This window comes from Bactrocera tryoni, chromosome 2, assembly GCF_016617805.1.
Source record: "Bactrocera tryoni isolate S06 chromosome 2, CSIRO_BtryS06_freeze2, whole genome shotgun sequence".
Classification (NCBI taxonomy): domain Eukaryota; kingdom Metazoa; phylum Arthropoda; class Insecta; order Diptera; family Tephritidae; genus Bactrocera; species Bactrocera tryoni.
The window spans coordinates 53870213-53894642 of NC_052500.1; the positions used below are offsets into that span (position 1 = coordinate 53870213).

The 24430-nt window shown below is 37.2% G+C and overlaps 1 protein-coding gene across 10 annotated transcripts in view; it reads right to left on the reverse strand.

The window, feature by feature from the left end:
* Positions 1–3041: 3041 nt before the first annotated feature.
* LOC120768333 (Down syndrome cell adhesion molecule-like protein Dscam2) overlaps positions 3042–24430 on the reverse strand; it is a 46446-nt gene continuing 25057 nt past the window's right edge. For 4 of the 10 annotated variants that reach the window (XM_040094978.1, XM_040094977.1, XM_040094973.1 and 1 more), the window contains 10 exons: positions 20600–20719; positions 18069–18260; positions 17552–18016; positions 16138–17490; positions 15110–15388; positions 13705–13883; positions 13393–13651; positions 12729–13313; positions 10394–10481; positions 3042–6330 (listed from right to left, as the gene is read on the reverse strand). In XM_040094978.1, coding sequence (XP_039950912.1) covers positions 5349–6330; positions 10394–10481; positions 12729–13313; positions 13393–13651; positions 13705–13883; positions 15110–15388; positions 16138–17490; positions 17552–18016; positions 18069–18260; positions 20600–20719 — 4502 coding nt within the window. In that variant the 3' untranslated portion in view covers positions 3042–5348. Of the gene's footprint in view, positions 6331–9908; positions 10051–10109; positions 10308–10393; positions 10482–12728; positions 13314–13392; positions 13652–13704; positions 13884–15109; positions 15389–16137; positions 17491–17551; positions 18017–18068; positions 18261–20599; positions 20720–24430 lie in introns of those variants that run through there. The other 6 variants (XM_040094976.1, XM_040094975.1, XM_040094980.1 and 3 more) reach the window with 6 other exon arrangements.

A 24430-nucleotide genomic window follows, 5' to 3' on the forward strand; every position in this document is an offset into this window, starting at 1 on the left:
AGGATCATGTTTTTCGGACTTACAAACTGCGTAGCGCGTGGGGTGAATGGGATCAAAACGAGATGGCCACCGATACCCTATTTGTAAACTCTTGCAACATGCCGCCACAGATGAACACCGATACCTTATTTTACAAAAAAAATTTATTCAGCGGCGAAGCTAATTCTTGTTCGAATAAGTACGCTATAGACACAATTGTAGGCGCTTCATTGCTAATATACGGCCTCAATTCCTACAAAAAGTGGTCGAAAATTGTGCCTCCAGATTAAAATTTATTCGAGCCGGCCGGGGCGGTAACTTACCCAGAATTATTTTAATAACATAATGACAAACCCTTATATTTATAAATCTCTTGAAGTTTATAAAGATCAAAGCCGGAAAAATACCTTCAGGTCTGGGAAAATCTTTACATTCCAAAATGTTGCGAAAGAATTCAACATTCAGTGTTCGACGTAATTTTGGATGAATTACAATCAAATTTAGTATTTTATTAAGTTAAATTTTAGGTAATGGACTCAATTGGTTTCAAAAGCCATATGTTACTTCCTATCAGAGAAAATTATATTAAAGTCATTCTCCGAGATATACTGAGCTGATTTGCATCACGTTGAACAGAAAACCGGAAAAATATTAAAATTGATTCATGTTCAGCGCTAAATCATTAATAAAGAGTGATCCAATATTGGCCGCTTCTCATATGGTCCATTCGTTGAGTCCAATTTTCGGTGAGCCGTTCGACTGGTATCTGGCGAATGACAAGAGTGATGTTTGTTCCAAGACTTGAATCGAAGCGGGATTGTACGCATAGATTTTAAATTTTACATTACCCTACAAGAAAAAGTCTAACGGTGTGATATCACACGATCTTGGTGGCCGATCGACCATCCCAAAACTTCACTGCTTCAGTTTTTGTAATGTAAGTTGTATTATGTATGCTTTCAATTTAAGATCTCGAAGCAAAATGTGCCAAGTCATTCCATACGTCAGTCCGAGTTGCTGCGAACGGCGCGGAATCCACTATCCACAGTCTTAGTGTACACTTTCAGCTGCGGCTGCTATATTTCCTTTATTTTGAACGATTTGTAAACGTTGTTCAGGTGTAAGTCTTTCCATGATGAAATGCCAAACAAAACTGAACAAAATCAGCATAACAGCTTGAAACGACTATATTTCGCGTGTTTTTCGAATTGGTCAATTTTTTCTGTAAATTGGTACTGTTAGTGACATCTATGCTAAATTTCACGTCAAAAAATTCATTAGTATTTGATATACGCGTCGTTTTGTAAGGCTCTAAGGTGAATTCTTCGATTTTTTCGATTTTTACTGTGTCTGAATTTATTGAACAAAAATGTGCGATAATACACCATCTCATACTGCATCACTCGCTAAAATTTTAAATGAAATTTAATGCCTCTGGCGCATTTATTTATTGATTTATCACAGTTTTAGTAGTTTAAAAAATCTTTATGTGTGGATATGGTGTGGTTATCATCCGATTTCACCTATTTTTCGCAAGAGACAAGTTTTCGATGATTTTACGACTCAAGTCAACACATTCTTCAAGTTTTGTTCAAAAACCAACGGGTGCCACACACAATAACTGACATAAGCAGATCAAGCTTCACACGAACATAATATAGATAGTTTAGATGGACCAGTTATCAGATCAATGAATGGCGTGTTAACAGTTTTTGCAATTATATCCTGTATGGCCAGAAAGTATTAACAAAAATCGCTAATTTCTACCGCCGACAAATTCATCTTTTTAAGAAGTTTTTCTTCTTCGGCGTTGTTATAGTATTAGGTTATAGAAAAGTAACCCATATATCGGTTTTGGTCTTTTAACAACCAGTGGTATGGGCCAATAATAGTCGGTAGACTGCTTCAACATATACATCGATCTTTAATATTACCCCAGATAATAGATACGACGAGGAAGTCCTAAATGTTGTTAGAAAGTCGAAAAATTATTATTAGAACAGTCATAATATTAGCGCTTCATTCCTTATTTATATAGAGCAAGCGCAAGAAACGTCATTCCCCTCTATTTCAGCAGCAATATTTGACGTCGTAAACTTCCCTTCACTCCCTTTGCTCAGCGAGAGCATTTCACCGCTTCAAATATATCTTAGTATAACCTAGCTTACCGTTATGTGGCCTCTGTGCTGCCTTTATCACTACAATAAAAATAATTTTTGGTGAGGATTAATTACTTTTAAAAGTATCCAAACCGGAACTTTATCAATATTTATTGAATTTTTATCATTATTATTATTTTTTTTTGTTTTTGAATTTTCAATTAGTTCATGTATTAGATACTACAACTATGCGCTTTTTATTTTATATTTATTGTTACAGCTTGTTGTTTTTTGTGGCATGTTGGACTTATGCTCTAGAAATGCTTACTGTTTTGGTTTTTGGAAATACACACGACGAACAAATGCCAAAATAATTGAGCTTCCTTTAAAAAAGACCTTATGTAATTGGTATAAGTGCTTATTTCTTGGTTTTCGCAGTTTTAGGGCTAAATTGTATGTGTGTATATATATGTATATATGTCATATGATTTTTGGTTAATTTTATGTAAATCTAAATATTTTTGGAAATATAAGTGACGCACAATTTCATTAAATTTATTTTATTCAAGTAATTTTTTAATTTGCGGTTTTCCTTTTCAATTTTTTATTTATTAATTCTTCCTTCCTGCTTGCTGATTTCATCTTATTTTCTAACCTTCGTTTAATTGATAACATTTAATTAATTTTTTGTTTCAAACTTATAATTTCACTTAAATACAGCATATGCGCGTTGTAATAATTTCTTAAAATTCTTTTATTTTCAAATTTGTTCTAAAATTTGTGTCGCCTAAATTTTTAATTTCTGCTTAAATATATAGTTAGTTCAAAAGTTTGCAAATTTTTGTAAAAAAATTGACGCTTTAAAATTGATATCGAGGGTTAATCGCAAATTGACGGTTTCTGCTGCCACCAAACTGTCTAATTTTGTTGTCTATTGGCTTGCAGGGGCTTATACCGTTATAATTATTAATAATAATTGTTAATGATTTATTGACTTCGTTACCTTATTGATTAAAATAAACGATTATAATGTTTATTTCTATATATGTACACACATACAGTCGTTAAGATAACTATGTAACTTGTCAGTATGTTCAGTTTCTAATATTGATATTTGGTTTCGTGTTCGATATTTGAGCTTTAAATGCATATATTTAAATGCTTTTAAATACTTGATTTTGTTATAGTATATATGTACACAATATTAAAAAAAGGGTGTTTCGTTCGTTTATATTTATGATAATTAATTCTTCATTTGTAGATTTAACTAATTAACAGTGTGTTGCTTATGCTTATAAATATGTATGGTATATGTAATAATCAACTTATCTAATGCAATGTCTTTTGCTCTTTTTCTACACAATTCTGTTCTTATTTTTAATCGTTCCTCGCCACGAATCGCTGAAATTGAAGTCAATTCCATAAACTAACTAAAAACTTAGTCAATTGGGGTAGAATTTATATAGAATTAATTAATCATATAAAAAAATTAATTTTAAATAAACTAGCTTTTCATACAAGATTTCAGTATGTTCGCAAAGAAGGATCTGTAGTACTAGTTTGCCCTCAAAGACACCTGTTTAATTAATAACATAACGTCCTATTTGGTTATATCATTTTTCTTTTTGTTAAAAACATCCAGCTAGTATATTTCACTAAAAAATAACTAATCAATTCTGATATTCCCAGCATAGCATAGAGCTTAACAGTGGCAACATTTATATTTTTTTGCAGTTGGACTAGAAATATTATCAAAATATTTTTCTCCAGAGCAAAGCATTTTAGTGGAAACTTTCCAAAGAAATAAATACTCAAAACTTTATTCCACTTAGATATATGTGTGGAAAGTGAGAACCTACCGAACTTGTTTGATAAATTGAAATAGTATTTAAAAGGATATTTGATCGAGAATTTAATACTTATACGTTTACAGATAAATTTGTAAAGTATTTGACCAACAGATCTACAAATCACCCATAACTACCTCCTACACTATTCCGATTATGAAGCGGCAATGTTGAAAAAGACATCGTTATATATATAGCATTATTTCTTGGAATTGCCACAAAAACTCGATTTCATTCGCTTTATTATGAAAGAGATCAAGCACAACCGATTCTATGCTGAATGCAGAGATGTTTTAATGTTCCCGATTCTTCTATTTACCATACAAGAAGAAAGGCGGTCTTAGCGACTTCAAACGAAAAAGATGTTCTACATTCTAGAAAAGACAGTATGGTTGGGAAAAGACCCGAAAATTAAGTTCTACATTATACTAGTTCAGGAAAAGTGTACCATAGCTGCAGAAGTCCGGGAATTTTGTCGAAATAATTGAAAATATTACTTCATAACAAGACAAAAGCGAGGTTTCGGTCCTGTCCTATCTCTAACGTCATGATACACTTCGAATAATTGAATATAGTTTCGGCTTTTTGGGAAGCAAAATTACGGACTAAACTCATCTTCTAAACAGTTTAAGAAAAGTAAAATAAAAGTCAAATTCCTCTCTTAGACAAAACAAGCTAATATTATCATACAAGTATTTCTATTTATTTGATCTACTGATACTAATTCTGAAAATAGGTTATGGATGGGTCTTATGAAACAGTGTCGATGAAATGGATCTGATCGTTAGCGCTGGCGATTATCTGTAGAAATCATCGTTTGTCACTCATTTCTAAGTTCATGTTAACGGTTTCGAGCACTCAACTGTGAGAACGAAATGAAAGTTTCTACCTCTAATTCATTTAACTAGGCGTCATTCGCCATAAAAACTGCAATTTTATAAATTTACATAGATTAGCATATAGTCTAGTACATACAAACGTAACACATATCTAAACGTATGCTATTTTTTGGAGATGTGTAGAGCTTTGTGTCTTGTGGCTTTTGCGATATACAAAAGCGATACTTTTTGGAAGATTTGCTTTTTGTGAATTTCGGTGAACTTAAGAACACACCACTCCTTTAATTCTAAATATACATATTTACTTTATATTTGTCGCTTGTGATTAAATGCTGCAGTAAAGTCTTCGGTTGCGTCTTCGTTTCGATCGTTTGTTACCCTTAAACCAATAATAATAATCCTTTTTATGTTTTATCCGCTGTTTCGTTTTCTCATGAATATGTGTGAAGTAATTCTAGTATAACCGTTAGAGAGATTCGCGTACTTGATATGCAGAATTCTTCAGTTCTTTTAGGTTAATTATGTCGTAAAATCCACAATTTTGATATGATCTTCCTTGATGTCCTACTACCAGACTTTAAAGTTTAGACCTTACCCTTTGGCAGACAGCTGTTGTTGTCGCTGAAGGCCGAGGGTGGGCTGAGATTCTTCTCGCTAATTATATTATGGAACTCATCAGGTATGCCTGAATTGCTATTGCTCTGTGGTGATTCACCATAATTGTTTGCATTCAAGCAAGTGGTACTCGTGTCGTATGCTTTGTTGCTTTTACTGTTGTGTGCATGTCCAGAGAGACTGCTGCCGATTGCGAGCGTATCGCTATTGCTGAGCGTCTCCATGGCGCGATAATCAAAGAATGTAGACATATTGTCATTGGGTATGCCAAGTAGATGTAATGGTTCGATGCTGGTGGGCAAATGATGGCGATAATTGTCTTGGTTATTGCCATCCAAGGCGCCAACACCACCACCACCAGCGCCACCGTGTTTATCACCATAGCCAGAAGAAAGCAGTTTGCCTTTGCGGCGTGGTGTAATTGTTAGAAAGTCACCATAGCTTTTGTTGTGACAAGCCAATGCTGCACCGCTGACAACACTATTACTACCGCTGTTTGCGCCACCGCCAGCGCCAACGCCGCTTGGACGTTTTGCATTTGGCGCTTGCATGATTGTTTGTTGGTTGTTTGTTTGGTTGTTGGGGGGTTGCGGTGCGGCATGCTTCAGAATTTCGACATATGAACCCGACTGGACAATATGCGGGGCGGGGATGCTGTTAGTTGTGCATTGGAACTCGCCGGCGAGGAGGAAGTTACTGCCGCTGTTGGAATTAGTATCGGTAGCTTTTGATCGTACTTTGCCACCGGATAGACTGCTGGGCATATTTGTATTGTTGGTTGAATTTTGGGCAGATGTGGATGTGGATGCTGATGTGGATGTTGATGTGGATGATGTTTGTCGCTGGTGATGGTGATGCGATTGTGACTGTGCACCACAGGCAATTGTTGGTTTCGGTTGTTTTGGTGGCGGGTCAAAGAGCCGGTAGTCGAAGGGCACGGGGTCCATGCTGCTGTTGAAGATAATGTACAAATACGATTAGCTGCATCAATATGAGTTATCGGCAGGCATTAGAACAATTAGGAACTAAAGATTTGGTGATTATTAGAAGTGTGCTGATTAGTATTTAGTAAAACATGCAAATGAATGCGGGACAGCATGCAAATAGTAAGTGAGTTTAAATAACATAAACTGTATGGATTAATTTCATAACATTTAACCGAAATTTGGGCAATACAATATTTTATTGATGATGTGCGCATTTTGGCACAAAATTTCTTGATGGTTCACGAATGCTTGAGTATTAAATGAAAGACCTGCAGGACTATGAGGTCGGGTTCATATGTAGGCCGGGAAGGAAGAAGTTACAGTTTTTGTGAGGGGAAAACTATAAGTCGTAAGAAATCTTCTTAATTAAGATTTGTGGATTTTCGGGTCGTGAACGATAGGTGGCAGATACCGTGACAAGAGTTCGTGAGAACTCTATTGAAGTAAGATCTGCGTACCATCGGAACCTGAACCATAGAATGGTAGCCAACAACTATCTGTAATAATTAAAAAATAATATTAACCTTTAATTGCTTTTATTTCGAACTGTCAAACTTTCGCAGTATTGCCTTCCTCTTCTTTCTTTCTAACATTCCTTGGTAAATTTTTCGATTACTTTGCCTAAGAAACTAGCCTTATAAAAAAGAAAACGAACGGGCTTATTATATAAATTGACGCTTTTGAAATCTCATACCTTGTACATTTGTTCTCTTTGTGTAGTGTGAGATTACTCAAAGAGGACATAATTTATTATTTATTGAAAAGTATTTATCTACCATGGGCACAACTTAATTATAGAAGCCTTCAGTGCATGTAATATATTATATTTGATTTTGCGAAAGCCTTAAGTTGAAAGGAATTGAACTTTAAATTTCAACCAATGTTATTCTCGAAAGGAATCGGCTCGTTACATGTCCGAGTCGCGGATTGTGTAAAAAGTAGAATTTCTTTTTTATTACAAATATTAATGAGATCATTTTTGACTCAACTTCAGTCAAACACGCCACTTATTTCGGGAATACACTCATTTTAAATATTTCGGTTTTAAGAAGCCTTACGTTGAACATACTACTATGAGCAAAAAATAGTAAGACTTTGTTCATTATACTAATTTATTATCCAAAAACTATGTCGCCCCTCAAAGTTATCCCTCTTGGCCCCAATACACTTACGCTACCGTTTTTTCCAATCCTCCAAACAGTTATTAAAGTCAATTCCTGGAAATTAAATGTCTTCAATTGACTCAAAACGGTTTCCTCAGAGCGGTCGTTTGAGTTTGCTGAATAGTCAGAAATTACACAGAGCTAAATCAGGCGAATACGGTGATTGCGGCACGATATTGGTTCAAAAATGGCGAAAAACTTAAGAAAAATCAATGCAGTAAGCTACGGTGCATTATCGTGGTGCAAAAGCCAAGAGTTGCCGGTCCATAATTCTGACATATTTTTACGAATAGCTTAGCGCAAATGACCCATAACTCTCAAATAGTACTCCTTATAGATAGATTGGCCGGTCGGAGGTAATTCGGAATGCCCCACACCTCGATAATCGAACAAAACTGTAAACAAAAGCTTGACTTTTGACCTGCTTTGACATGATTTTTCGGCACGGCTAACCTTCGCTACGATATTCAGCCGATTGACATAGGTTTAAAATTTATCGCCAGTAATAATACGTTTAATGACATCCTGGTAGTCGGAAAGAATGATTTCACGGACATTAACGCGATGCTGTTTTAAAAAAAAAAATATGGTGATTGTGGATCCAATCGTGCTTTCAGTTTCCTTAGCCCCAAATGTTCTTTTAAAATGGTTTTCACTGACCTTTCCGATATTCCTAGGGTGCAGGTGAGATCTCTGACTATTAATCGTCGATCTTCAAGCACCGATTCCTTTATTTTATTGACGTGTTGATTATCAGTTGGTGTTGATGGCCGTTTTGGACGTGGTTTGTCGTTAACAATGTCTCGACCCTCTTTGAATAATTTGTATCTATCAAAATACTTGCTCGCGACGAACAATTATCATCGAAGGCCTTTTGCAACATTCTGAACGTTTCTGCACCAGAAATTTTATTCCGCACACAACATTTAATGGAACTTTTCTGTTCAATAAATTTACTCATCCTGCTGAATACACTTTATGTACTTTAGAAAGATAAGCTATATTAAACACGAATGATTATTTTGATATGACCTTGGCGCAGATGTCACAGACAGTCATATCAACCTTGAAAAAAATATTTTGACGCGAAATTTAAATTAAAAAGTCGTACTATTTTTTGTCCAAAGTGTACGAAGCTTCCAAGGGCTACAGCTCTAAATAGACATTATTTTGGTACCAAGCGACTTTCCAAACTAGCGATTCTATTAAAATGTAATTGAATTTTCCTTATGAAGTTGTGGAGAGAGCGAAAAACAGTAAAAGCAGATATTACCTTTTATTAAAAAAACAATTACGTTGGTCTTTTTTCTAATTGTTATGGTAACGTGATTCGACCTCAGCCAAAAACGTTAGGAAATAAGATAATATCGTTATGTGGAATATTGGCAACATTGTGCATTCGTATTGCATATTGAACTTCAAGAGAAGCGCTCAGCACACAGTGTATGAAGAGTTAGGGGATCGAACTCAAATGTTTGAATGGATTCTCTAACTTTCACGGAATACTTTCACATTTCAATATGAACTGAACATTAAAATGAATAAAATATTAGAACTGATTGATTAACATTCATGAATATATGCTGTATATATGTTTGCGTGTAGGCGAGTGCATATTAGAGTTTAAAAGTATTCAGTGTTGGAAAACACATCGACTACAACACTAATGGCTTGCCTATTGGAAAGCGAGCGCTTGTGATATCCGATGCTATCGCTACTACTACTGCCGCTACGCGAATTCGACGGTTTTGCGCAGTTGTTGACGACATGGGTGGTTGTTGGGGTATTATTGGATATGTTATTGGTGGTGGTGTTGGTGATGGTGCTAACCAATGCTTGGGGACTTGTACGTGATGATGGATTGCTGCAAATGATTGTCTCGTGGTTGTTGCTCAAAATGTTGGTGATTGGGGGGGTTGTTGTTGTCGTTATGTTGGTATTGATGTTGGCGACACGCTCATGTTTGGATGAAGTCGATGTTGATGATGTGGACGAAGCGAAACGATATGGCGGTGATGGTGATAATGGCCGTGCGGCCGGCGTGGCGCTGATCAGCTGCGTATTACTACGTGCTTGCGGTTGACGTTGTTGTTGATGTTGCTGCTGCTGTAGTTGCAGCTGTGCGGGTGACGTGACTGATGGACGTTGTGGCAACATTTGCTGCAGCTGATGGGGTTGTGCGGCCTGACTAAGCAACTTCGACTTTTTATTGCCCGCTTTGGCTGCGGCGGCTGCTGCTGCTGCGGCTGCCATTGAACTGCACTGCTTGGCTGTGATGGGTGTTTGCACGTACTGAGAGTGGGCGGAAGGGTTTGGGGGAGGTGCTTGACGTTCGGGTGCATGCAGGGCGCTGGATATGATGCGTGTGGGTATTATGGCTTGGAAAAAGGTGCGTGTGGATTTGAGTGCAGTTGGCGTTGCAGTTGTTGTTTTAGTTGCTGTGTTGATTGAAGGTTTCGGTGATTTAGAAGTGCGTGAGTTCTCTTTCTTGGAGTCTTTCTTGTGAATCGGCAAAATATTTTCTGAACATACATATATATATATATATACATATACGTAGGTATATTTATGCAAAATTACTTAAAGAAAATACTGTAAGACACAAAATTGTCGAACGGTTGTTGTGTCTTAACTTTTGGCTTGCGAGTTAGTAAATGTTAGGGTGTGCTGTGTTTGGTGTTTGACGTGTTTAATGCGCGTAAAAGTGGTTAGTAATTAAGATGGGTTGTGGTGGTGGTTTGATGATTTTGCTGACGTTGGGCCATGGTGGTTGTAGGTACTACAGGTCGGTGAGGGGGTTAGTACGAGTGTTGGTAATGCTTGCAAAATCTCAAAATGTGTTAATTAGTTAAAATAGGTACTAACTTACTATGAAGTTGAGGCCTACTGAATACTGAAAGACGCTCCTTGTTGCCTCCGGCATTGCCACCACTGCAAGGACTATGACCGTGAGCTGTAAGTATTAAGGAAAGTATTTCAATTTATAATTAGTTAATTGTTCTAAACTTATATTTTAGGTTCTAAAAAAAAATATATAATATTTCCAATAGACAGCAGAAGTAACTTTATTTCGCGTTGTATAATTGCGATCGGGTTGCGCTATTAAGCGTTCGAAATCTAAGATTTTGTACCAAAAAAAACTATTTAGACAGTTTATGATGATTTGACTCAGATGAACCCCAGAAAAGAGAAATTACGTTACCGAATTTTTATCAGTAAATCGATGCTGAGTCGCAGAAAATCTATCCGTTTCTGAAGCAGAAGGTTACTGGCGATAAAAAGTGGTCACTTACGACAACGTCATATCAAATTTGTCGTGGGTGCGGTGAGCTAAGGCAGACAGAAGACAATCCATGATTGAGACTCAGAAAGGTTTTGCGTTTGGTGGTATTGGCAGTGAGTGATGTAGTAACTCACACATATCGATAGAAGCTTGCCATTAAGGCCAGGAGCTTGGTTAGAAGATTCTTATAAATACACAAATAGTGCCGACCTGGCATTTGGTTTATTCTAACAGTGCAAGCTAAAACCTTCAATTTAATACAAAAAAAAATGTTTTCTTTTTCGTTTTATTTGGGAGCGTGTTTTACGTGGCGGCTCTCAAACCCAGCGTACAACCCTAAGGAGTAATGGTTCGCCTTCTTACTTTAGCTCGCTTTCAAATGGATGTTCTTTGGCTACCCAGAGGATACTTATTAAGGCCGGAAGTTGTGAACTGCTTGAGCCATATGTTATAGAGTTGCTTCTAGCCACTAACAAGTGAATGGCACTCCCAAGTGAATGGCAATCAGAGAGCTTTCCTCACTTGTGTGAACTTCTACACTAAACTCCATCCTCGTTGTAGATAATTTCGTTTATTTTGAAACCAGCATTAACATCAACAACAACGTCAACCTCGTAATGATAGGTGCTACTTCGGACTGAGTAGGAAATTGAGAAGAAAGTCATCTCTCGACGAACAAAAACCAAACTCTGTAAGCCACTCATTATTCCCGTTCTGCTATATGGTGCAGAGGCATGGACGATGACAACATCTGATAAGTTGACGTTACAATTTTTCGAGATAAAAGTTCTGCGAAAGATTTAAGGTCCTTCACGCGTTGGCCACGGCGAATATCGCATTCGATGGAACGATGAGCTGTAAGAGATATTCGACGACATTGACATTGTTCAGCAAATTAAAAGACAGCGGTTACGCTGGCTAGGTCATGTCGTCCGAATGGATGAAAACACACCAGATCTGAAAGTATTCGATGCCGCGGGAAGCAGAGAAAGAGGAGGACTTCCATTCTGTTGGAAAGATCAGGTGGAAAAAAACCTGGTTTTGCTTGAAATCTCCAGTTGGCGCCACCTTGCGAAAAGAACGACTACACTTTATATAAACCAAATAAATAAATTTATAGAACTATTTTAAGACTATTTCCTCTAAGGGGGCCAAAAAAAAGAGCTTTAACATCGGCTTGAAATAAAGCGGGAAACCACCGATAAGATAAGTTTATATAATGCAGTTGCTTTGAAACCATTCTAACTAAAACAGTAATTATATTTTATGCTTACACAGTCTAGAAACTCATTGGTTTGTTAGCGTCATGTGTGGGGTTCCACTTTCAAGGTGTAGTCGTATGTTATATGTGATGACGTTCATAAAAGTCTTTACTGATTAAGAACTCCTCGAGTAATTTAAAACTTGCAGAAACTCAATTCGCCCAAAGGCCAACAAATGTCTAACGTGGCATCGTAAAAGTCAGCACCACTGAGACTAAGAGATACTGCTGAGTTTAAGTTGGGAAACCTAGTTTCCAAGAGAATAATCTTTTAAAAATGCTACAAATCTATTCGGTATATCCGGCTTAAAAAATTCAAGAGAAGCAAATATTGGCGCCGATAATTATTGCACTCGGTCAAAATGGTAATTTCAAATTTACTTTCTTTCAGTCAGAGAGTAAAAAAGTTTAATTGTCTACGAAAAAAGCAAGAACCGTGGGGAGTTTGGAGAATCCCTCCATAGATATTGTCAAACAGCTTGATTTAATTCCTACAGGAAATTAAGTTTCAAGCATTAAAATCCTAGGTACACGTCATAAATATTTTGTATTGTATTTGAGATACAAGTGAAAGTAAAATTTGAAAGTAAACATTCTTTAGATAATATTAAATAAGTAATTTTGGAGTACTTGTACTTTACAATTAATATACTTACGATTATAGCCGCTATCGTCTAGATGTGAAGAGGACTCACGTCCGCTGCGACTTTCTTCACGTTCACGCATACGTTCACCACTCAAATCGCTATCGCTATTCAAGCTATCGTATTCCTCCGACTCCGATTTGATTGCTTTCGAACGTCGCTTATGTCGTTTTTCAGTATTCGTGTGACTACATTCGCCCGACGCCGGGCCAGGTCCACCGCTTAAATTTGCATTTGAAGCGCTGCTGCCAATGCCCGCCGAGACCGAACGCTTCACCTTGGCACCCGTGCTGGAGAGGGTATTGTCGTCTGCAACACCACCGCCACGCGGATCGTACATTGCCGGCAGGCCTCCCTTGCGGCTGAGCGGTATGTTAGCCGATTGATTTTCATGTTCTGGTAAATGGAATGTAGCGTAAGGATAGATATCTTCAGAGTATTCAGGTATGCGTTCAAGCCCAGCAACCGATTCACGTGGTGATTGCTGGCATGATTTGCGTACCGTACCGTAGTATTGTTCACGATGTTGTATATCCTTGCCATCAGCACCATGCGGCCGCATCGAGTCGACATTCCGTGCAAATAGTTGACGTGGATCTACAGCAAATATACAAAATATGACATTCACATAATTAATACAAGTGTTTTTGCTATATATATTTTACATTATACTAACAGTTTTTGAAGCATATGCAAGCGCCGATTATAGCCAAGATCGTGCCAAACACCGATGTGATAATCACCGCTATGAGATGTACATCGCGAAAGAGTGTCCGCACCTCGGGTAAGTCGCCGTGGTCCAACTCAGCTGAAAGTCCGTTAAAATGCAATGTCTCAAAGTAGTACTCCTTAATTGTGGATCCAGCATTGTTGTGCGCCGCCACACGCAAATTATATGCAGTTCCAGGCTCCAAATCGCCAATTGTATAGCGTGTCTGCAAGTAGAGATAGTGATATCTAAGATTTATTCCACAAAAAAGATACATACGTGTGTCTCTATACGGCTAGAGACGATAATCCAGTCACTTGAAATACCATAGCGTCTGAACTCAATGCTGAAGTATTGCACTGGACAGCCGCCATCTTGCCATGACGATAACTCCAACAAAGCGGAAGTGATATTCGAGCGTATCAAGCTTTGTTTATGCGGCGCAATCGGTTTATTGCCTACAAAAAACACTCGGTTACAATATAATAAAAAACGTTTGTTTTTGTTAACCGTGTCTGTTATTGTGTTATCTGGATCAAATTTTAAATCCCCCTAAGGCATTTATACCTTGAGTCATAAACTCGACTTTAGAGTTTGGTGTTTATGACCTATTATTAAGCTATATGGTATACAAGAAATCCGAATCAGTTAGCAAAGGTAAAAAAAGGCGATTCATTAAGTGATTATCCACTGCAAAGTAGGCCTCTATGCTGACAGTAACGTCCTCTTTACCCTAAAGATATCGTCTCGAATATTGAGTTTTTCAAATCAAAAAGGAACCCTTTGGATAATACAGAATATGGTTCAGCAGTTCGTAATGCAATTCGACCATCATTAAGCCTATAGTTTTCTTATACAATATTAAATTAGGCTTATAATCCATAAGGTCTTTTGAGATACAGTGGTAGGCCCTTATCGGGGTATCTGGAAATGGCGTGGAAACTTTTCAAACCTATTTTCGACGGTTATAAACTAAGCGAAAAAACATCAAGATAAGGAAAAAATTTAAAAGGTCATAAAAAAACTGACACATACGAACGTCAAACCCTTTGAGGGTTTTACTATACTGACCTAGTACCATCACCCTGACTTGGAATTTCTCACCCCCCAGATTAGCTGTTGTACTGTGTTACAGACGGTCATAACTGCGGATTCTCTTGCGATAGTGACAACATTGGATGGTGAAACTAAGCATTGAGAAGTGTAAAAGTGGTTTTAAGGCTTGTTAAAGTGAAATACTTGAATAGAAAACTCAATGTCTCAGTGTTTAATGATAAATACCACAACGAACGATAAACTCGAGTTAACTAAGAAACATATATGTACGTTATATCCCTCAAATTGATGTATTCATAAACTTTGAAATGGAACTCACGACCAAACTCTCAACCATTCGGTTAGCACGGTCACAAATAATCCCACTGGAAATATGCTGAGGCTCTGATGATTCAGCTATTTTACTAACTAATTTCTAAATTGGTTCGAAGAAGGAGGACAAGAGGATCAATTAAGTACGATGATTTCAAATTGTGTCCCTATAGTGGTCGGCTACCAGTTGTCTTAAAAGCTATTCACATTTTAAAGACTTAATTTCTCAATTGCTAAGCTGCTTCAAAATTGTTAACTGCAGTGGAACCACACCTATTTCTTCTTATCATTAAGTAATGAAATTTTACGTTCCCACCTTTCGTTTTGGCTGTTTCGATGGCACTTGTTTCACTCGTTCCAATTTTATTAAAAGTCACCATATTAAACTGGTATCGCGTGCCGCAATCCAAATTCTCTATTAAATGAGAGTTAACACGTCGATCCAATTCAATTTCTTCCCAGTCGCCGAATTCCTTACGGAAGGTCATTGTAAATCCACGCAGCGGTGCACCACCAATGTCGTCTACTCGCCACTGCAGCGACACGGAGTTAGTGGTACTGCCGATGACGGAAAGCACTGGAGCAGATGGTGGTACTAAAATGAGATGACATGAAATCAAATTTGAGTATGGAATACAAGTAATAAAGGTAGCTACAATAAAAGTTTTCAAAAATACCAAAAAAATATTCCCGTGAGGTAAAAACTAATTAGGGGCTCTAGGTAACGAAATATTTAGAAAACACAAACCCAGATAAGGTCAAAGGATTATTCCTTTTAATGATTCTAATTCGTTCTACCAAAAATCTGTTGTTTGACATTAGAGTGGATATAGTTTAGCGGCGTATAATCATTAACGACTTCATAAATTAAGATGATATATGACATACTCCTGGCTAGGTCATGTTGTCCTATGGACGAAAACACTCCAGCTCTGAAAGTATTCGACGCTGAACCCGCCGGGGGAAGCAGAGGAAGAGGAAAACTTCCACTCTGTCTGAAAGACCTGGCTATGCTTCGAATATCCAATTGGCGCCACGTGGCGAAAGAAAGAAACGACTGGCGCGCTGTTGTTAACTCGGCTATAATCGCGTAAGCGGTGTCTACGACAATTAAGAAGAAGAAGAATATCTTACTGAGTTGACTCAGAGCAGTATCTGAAAAACACGCTCCGTCTAGTTTATATTCGGGATATCTTAAACAAAATTAAGAAACAGTCTCACACAAGATTTTAATTATTTTGACTTTTAATAGTGAATATGCCTTGAAGCCGAGTGTTCGCAGCTCCTCAATTAGCTTACCAAAACATATCACAATCTCTACAACTAATTTAAGTTTCCACTCACCTTGTACGTATACCTGATAGACAATGTGATCGGAACCAATCGAATTTCGTACCACACACGAATAGTTTCCTTCGTGAGTACGCTGTATATTGCGCAATGTCAGCGTATTATCATTGCTCACCTCCAAGCGAAAATGTTTTTTAGAACGTGCATTTAACACTTTCCATTCCGAGTTCGGTTTCGGGTTACCAACGAAGACGCATGCTAGTTTGAGATCAACTCGCCAGCTGACACTTAAAGTTTGGCTAAATGATATGATGGCTGCGGGCACAGAGGGGCTTGGTATTAATTTGATCACCGGTGTGCTCGGTCCCTGTCCCACACGTGTCGAAGCCGTTACCCAAGCCTCATAAGTTTCGCGCACCATTAAGTCCTTAGCTTCAAAATGACGATTGTTTGCGGGCAACACTTCTTTGAGAATTTTCAACTCTTGCCCTTTGTCTAGTATACGGATGTAGACATTGTATTTGGTAACAATACCATTGGGGCGGCGCGGTGGTAACCAGCTAATGATAACTGAAGATTCACTACTTACAACAGACTTAACACGCTCCGGTGCATCTGGTACCGCCTCTTCAGTGGTACACGATACTGTCGGGCTGAGCACACCCTCGCCAGCACGTGTAAATGCCAAAACCTGAACGCTGTAGTTCGTAAAAGGCTGCAGACCATGTAACACTGTACTTAACGCTGAAGTGATCTTTGTTTCACGCGTGCCGTACTCTGATTCGATATTGCCGGGCTCGTATAATAGTTTATAGCCTTGTATGATTCCATGGTTGGATTCTTTTGGTGGCGCCTGCCAAGAGATCTGTATATTTTGTGCAGTCAGCGCAATGCAAGTGACGCCCTGTGGCGGCGCAGAGGGTACATCCTCCAAAGTGTGACCCATGGTGACCTCGCTTGGTGGTCCATCACCTTTCACATTGAATGCAGACACAGATATGGCATACTGTGTGTATTTCTCCAGCCCAGTAAGACGAAAATCATTAAGACCTTCACCACCTAGGCTGCTAACTTTAGTGAAGTTTTGTACGCTATCTGGCGCACCGTGTTTTTGGTACGCGATTGTGTAACCCAAAAGTTCGCCATTCCATGTGTCACGTTCTGGTGGCCGCCAAGTGATGAGTAATTGTTGTGGCCCTAGTGGCTCAGCAGAAACATCTTGCGGACGACCACTTGGCACCTCTGCATCGGTTTGCACGAGCAATATATCGCTGGGGGCACTGGTACCCAGATGATTTTCGGCGTAAAGGCGGAAGTGATATGCTTGCGCCGGACGTAGTGAACCAATTTGTGCGGTGGTCTTATCACCGGGCAATAATTTTTGGTTATTGTGCTCATGCCAGACATCTGAAATATAAATAATGTTTAATACGACTCGGTTCGTTTGAGAAAATATATATGTAAATACCGCCTGCTTTCTTATATTGCAAAATGTAATTCGATATCGGTTGCGAATCGCGATTGTTACCACCGTTATTCATGAAAATCGAATCTTGATCATTTGGCGACCAAGCCAGCGTAACAGAACGGCTACCCAAATCGGTGACATGCAAATTTACGGGAAAGTTCGGTGGCTCCTGCACTTGCAGATGAATTACAGCGCGATCATGTCCATAGTTATTAGTGGCAATGCACGTGTATTCACCACGATCGTTAAGTATGGTCTGTAGTATGGTCATTTCTGAGACTGTGCCACGACTTAACGGTGAATCTTTGATATGATAACGTATATCATAAGATGGATCAATGTGATTTGCCTTGGCGCGCCATGTTATATTCAGCGGTTGATCGCCATCAGCTTCGCAGCGCAATGTGACACGGTCACCACGGCGGACGGAAACTTGTTTCTTCGAAACCGTTACAGAGGGGCCAACTGCAAAAACAGTGATTAGTAAATATCATAAATACAGGAAAATTACACCCACCATGCACAGTTAATTTGATTAGTGTACTCAGTCCCGCGCCGATGCCGTTACTTGCTTGGCACAAATAACTGCCTTCATGCTCTCGCCCAACTTTTGGTATGATCAGTGATCCGTTGTTATACGTTTCGATAACGGATTGTGAGTTACCGTTACCAATGCCATAACTAAGCTCACGATATTCGCCTGAGTCACCTGGGGTTGAAAAAGAGAGTTAATCATAACAAAATTTAAATATTGGAAAAGTTTTGAATGATAATACTTTACTTTATACGAATACATTTTTTCTGGCCTTAGAAACTTATCAAACAATATAATAATATCAATAAACCTCAATTATATAAACATAAGTATGTACATATACATATACTTGTTTATATCGCTTTTTATTATCCGGAAATGAAGCCTCGTATTCGATTTTTAAACAAAACGAGATAAAAAGGGTACAGGAACTAATTAGAAATATTGAAGTTCAAGTTTTTATAAATTGAAGTAAGCGTTAGCGTTGACGTTATACCGTATTCAGACCGAAAATTTAAAGGAATTAGGTTACATTTAAGCCCTTTCACTAATCAGCCCGTTCTCAATGCCGTTGAAAAGATGAAAAAACAGCTGCTTTTGCCATTCAAGAATTCACATCGTTTAACATTTATATAAAACAAGAAAAAACGTTAACTTCGTCTGCACCGAAGCTAAAATACCCTTCACAGGTGCACTTCTTTTAGTAACTATGTGTCCAGTTTGTATGGAAGCTATATGCTATAGTAATCCGATCGAAACAATTTTTTCGGAGATTATGTTATTGTCTTAAGCAGTAATCCATTTAAAATTTCGCGAAGATACCACCTCAAATACGAAAGTTTTCCATACAAGCCCTTGATTCCGATCGTTCGGTATGTATGACAACTAAATGCTATAGTTAACCGATCTGAACAATTTCCTCGGAGATAACATTATTTCTATAAACTATAACTCATGCGAAATTTCGTTAAGATACATCGTCAAATGAGGAAGTTTCCCATGCAAGTATTTGATTCCGATCATTCAGTTTGTATGGTAGCTAAATGCTATAGTTAACCGATCTGAACAATTTCTTCGTATATTACATTATTATCTTAGAAAATAACCTGTGCCAACTTTTGTGAATATATCTTGTCAAATGCAAAAGTTTTCCATACAAGAACTTGATTCCGATTCAGTTTGTATGGCAGCTATATGTTATAGTTGTCCGATATCGGCAGTTCCGACAAATGAGCAGCTTCTTAAAGAGAAAATGGCACTTGCAAAATTTCAAAACGATATCTTAAAAACTCAGGGACTAGTTCGTATATATGCAGACAGACAGACAGACGGACATGGCTAAATCGACTCAGCTCAACATACTGATGATTTATATGTACACTTTATAGGGTCTCCGACGCTTCCTTCTGGGTGTATACCCTGTTCAGGGTTTAAAAAAACAATGTCATATAGTATTTTGTAATAAAAGCCGTCTTCTTTTAAATATTTTTCATATGATGGAAATAATGGACGCATTTTTTCATTTGTTAAGTCGATTTTCGGGTGAAAATAGATTCATTGCTTTAAAAAAAATTATATTGTTTACATTTTTTTCTCTTTGTAGTGTCTAAATCAGCTGTCATAGTGTAATAGATTTCCAATGCTGACGAATAGATGGCGCAAAATCAGAGTCGCCCCGAGAGATTTAGCGTGGATCAGTTTCAAATCACTTCGATGAAGTGATTTTGAACTGTCATTTTTGTATGGCGAAATCTTGAGAAATTTATAAGATTATTAGGATAAACCACTCAACAGCCGAAATCGTGTGATTAAGTGTCGGTTTGAACATGGTATGACATTACCCCTCTAACAGACAGTCCGATAATTGAAGTTTAATATGCAATAAAACCAATAGAGTCGGACTAACAGAGGACTGGAAATTGTTAAGCGTCAACTCCCTTGTAGAATATGGTCAGATAAAAGCATGCTGACTGAGATTTAAATCTTCTCTGACTTATTCTTGAACAATTTTTTCTCATTACAGTGAATCCAACTTTAACAATATGGTATCTGTTTTATTGACCATTATTTACAGAAAAAGGAATAACCTAGTGAGGCATCTAAAACTAAACAACTAGAGATGAAAACATTTGTAACATTCTGAAGAAAATTTAAACAACAAAAATCGGTATCTTCGTAGATTGTACCTATAGCCAATTTCGTGAAGATCAATTGTCAACTAGTTTTCCATATACCTATATTGGTTTTGAGCGATCAATTTGTATCACCGCTATGTGCTACAGTAGTCCGATATCGGCGGTTTCGACAAATGAGCAGATCCTTCGGGAGAAAAGTGTGTGTGAAATATTTCAGAACGATATCAAAAAAATTGAGGGATTACTTCGCGTTCATACATACAGGCAATATGCAGACGACTGATTTCGTCACGCCAATCATTTATATCTATAAATTATTATGTCTCCGACTTAATATAAAACAAATAAAAATATAATAATCGCCTCACAGTAATTTACCAATCGACTGCTTCCATTGTACGGTGGGTATTGGAAATCCATCGGCTTTGCAGGTAATGGCCACTGGATTACCGAGTATGGCATCCTGATCGGTGGGCTTTAGTATCCAACGTGGTGGAACTGCACATTTCAGGTTTAATTAAAATAATATTTGTCAGTTTTATTATTATATTTTGAATTAGGAGTTTTGAATGACTCAAGTGAAGTGAAACTGAAACCAGGTGAGGTTTGGTGCTAAAGACGTGCAAACTAACTAAATCCAAGTGTCATGCATGGTTCAGCTTACAGACTAACCACTATGAATAGGTATGTGTTTATATATGTTGTGTAGCTTCGTGTGGTAATATAAAAATGTATATATATCAGAAATTTAGTACTCACCTGGAATTTCTAAAAACAAACATTTGCAATATGTTTTACCTTTTAAAATTATGAAAAAAACTTATAGCAAAGAATTGTAATGTTAAATATTTTTTGTCTGAAAGATGGGAAAAATTATAAAATTGTTGCCAGAATACAGCTTCGCTAGACTTTAATTATTACGCATAACGTAATAAAATATGGAAATTGTAAATTTTTCATTTGCATTTTTTCCAAAATAAAAATATAGCAAATAAAAATAATAAAAATAAGTATAATTTAATTAAAAATACATTCTCTTTGTCCGGAAAATATTCCCATATTCTTATATAAAGATTATTCCTTGTTCGTAGCGGTACTCCAAATCTGTGAAGGCAGATCAATAGTTTTATTCGAGGTCATTATAAGTAACGTGGCAATACGGATAGTATTAAAAATGGATTAAATTTAAGTCTAAATATTAACTGAGGACCCAAGTCATATGGGATAGATAGAAAGAAATAAATTTAGATATGTAATGCGACCTTAGGTCTATTGTGCTCAGTCGCATCGAATCACATAAGCTGAGCACCCTGACGATTTCAGTATACTTTTGAGTAATGCACAAAATGCAATAGTCATTTTAAATATTAACATTTAGAGCGCCGTGTATGCCAATATGCCAGTAGATAAGAGACAATTTTACACGAACTTGTATTTGTATTTTTGTATTAGAAACATATCTATAAAAAAAAAGAAAAAGTAGAGAAAATATTAACAAAAGCTTGCCAGCGTTTATTTGAGGAAGCAAATACACCAAAGAAGACAATTAAAAAACGGCGAAATATTCCTTAATTTTACCCTACCTATGTTATTACATTAGGCCAATAAAAACGTCTGTACTCTAAACATTTTATGAAAATTTGCTAAAAACCTTCGGCATATCGAGATCTTCAGCGGCCCAGTGTGCCGGCAGATTGAACGAGGCTATAAATATACATCTCGTCTTAGTGAATAAACAGTGAATAACACCCTAGGTTAGGTTAGGTTACATAAATAGTCCGATTTTTCGTAAGGCTACAAATACTCTACGAACTCCTAGGTATGGTTCAAAAGACCGTCGCATATCTAAAAAGCGCTTAGAGCAAGCAAACAAATTTCTTTAGCCGTCCAATACCTACTTACTAGTACTTCAGCCAAATTGCTGGGTTTGTAGAGAGTAAGGCAACCAAGATGTTTCAAAACATTCAATCTCACCGCGTGAGGGCCATTGGGATAGAGAACACTTATCCTTGCGGTCATTTTAACTTTGTTTAAAGCTAGTAGTTCCACAGGACTTTTATGTTTCACTGTGGGTCAGATGATTTTTGCAATCCTGCAAATGCTGGTTACTGACCAAAGTTTACTGAGCTCGCGCCAGGTTCAAAGTTCCAGCGCTTGCACAAAGACGGGGAACACTTGCTACTTCTTACCCTAATGGAATTTTAAGCCCTGTTTTGGAAGCTCATGTGCTCTAGAGGTTCCGACGATTCCTCTGAGGTCAGCCTCTTAATAGGGAAGTAGTTAAATGCTACAGATAGTAAGATCTTGTAACGCACCCTATATTAATATTAAAGCATAGGTAAAAACCAAATCTGACCGGAAGCATAACGCAAAATCTCTCACGAGTTTTTGGAGAAGTTTACTTGAGAATTGCGGACGGTTTGAGAGTAAATTGTGATAGTGGATAGTATGATTCTACAAATGTGCACAAGAAACCAAATAACTTTCAAATTAATGGATATTTTCCGATTGACCATATTCTAATCTAGGCGTTGGTTAACTGTCTAGTTGTTTTTAAGATATTCGGTTTTTTTTAAACCAAACGCAATCGAATTTTAATTTAAAATGGCGAGTATATACTTTATTCGCCACGTAAAAGACGAGAACAAAGGAAAGCCTATATTACATTAATTCGTTTTTTATAGAAGGCTGTTCGGAGTTATAGATAAAGGTTGAACTGACATCACCTCTGAGGTACAAAGTCTTGAATATTGCCAATAAACATTAGCTTTATGACAAAATCGAACTGCATGCTTGTAAAAATGTTTTTGCGTGGATTTCTACTTTATTACTTCAATATTAAGAAACCCTCAACCGAAAGACATCGTATTTACTATTATATATTTAGGCATTGGTTTGCTATGAAGACGAGTTTGCATGTCAGAAATGCTGTATAAACCCTACAAAAAGAAGTAATTTTTGCATCGGATTGTGGCTGGTGATGAAAAGGGGACAACCCAAACTCAAAAACTCATTTATGATACTTGGCCAAAAACTCAGATTAACGACAAAGCCCAATGCAAATATTATAATACTTTACAATTGGTGCGATCAGAAAGGCGTGCTGAATATAAGCTTCTTAAACCAGGGAACGCTAGCACAAGCTCATCAAATTGAAGTGAGCGATTACCGAAAGACACCCATTTTTGCGAATAGATACAGGGTACTAACTTTTCTTACTGACTGCAATCGGTATCATGTGGCAAAAACGGTTAAAAACTATTTGGATAATAAAATGTAAAGTATTTTTTTGTTGTCAATCAGTCTCTTGATATTTGTTTAGCTTATCAAACCCGTACATAATTCAAGCATTAACACAATTTTGTGGACGGATGCTGTTGAGCAAAGTTGAATTTGTCTAACAGGCAGACATAATTTATAAGATTTTTGATTTTCTTCTAAGCGTGAAAGTCTTCTTTTTGCAGGAGAAATGGAACGCTAATCCATGTGAAAAATATTTTCTAGTAAGATGTACCATACTTGGTTGGTTGTTGAGGTAAAAGTTATTCTTATACAACTTTTTCGTAATATTTACCTTTGTGGTTAGCTATAAAGTATTCAGTTTCGTGATCTACCTGAATCGCTGTATCGCTTTAGAACAAACTTTGTCTCTTGAAATATCTTCACCACTTCGATACAGAGTTCAAAATTTAAATGATTTCTTACACTACCAGGATAAATCTACGAAATGTAAAATAAAATAATGTATAAAATGTGAACATAATGTATTATAAAATTCATATCTGAAATTGTCCAACACAATGGTGTCACCACTGACTGGTACTGTACACCGCTTATATTAATATAAATTGCTGTCACTTCGAAGTTTTCTTTAATAAAATTATATTGAGTGCAATTTGGTAGCCACAGGAATGCTGCATATAAAATAGTTGCAACCATTTTTCATTTTCAACACACACACTTACGTGCGAGACGTACGTAAGCGAAGCCCTACATGACTGCACACTATGAGTGTGTCATTGTGAAGGGATGTGATGGTGTGCGCGCCTTTGCTGACGTAGAGTGCATGCATGAGAAAGCAAGTAAAAAGATCGTTCATCAGAAAATTGCCTTATGCCAGAGAAATGTAAATGACATAAATTCCGAATATACCACCAACGGTATTTGAGGCGAACAGCGTCCCTGCTGTTGCAATTTGCACGCTACAAT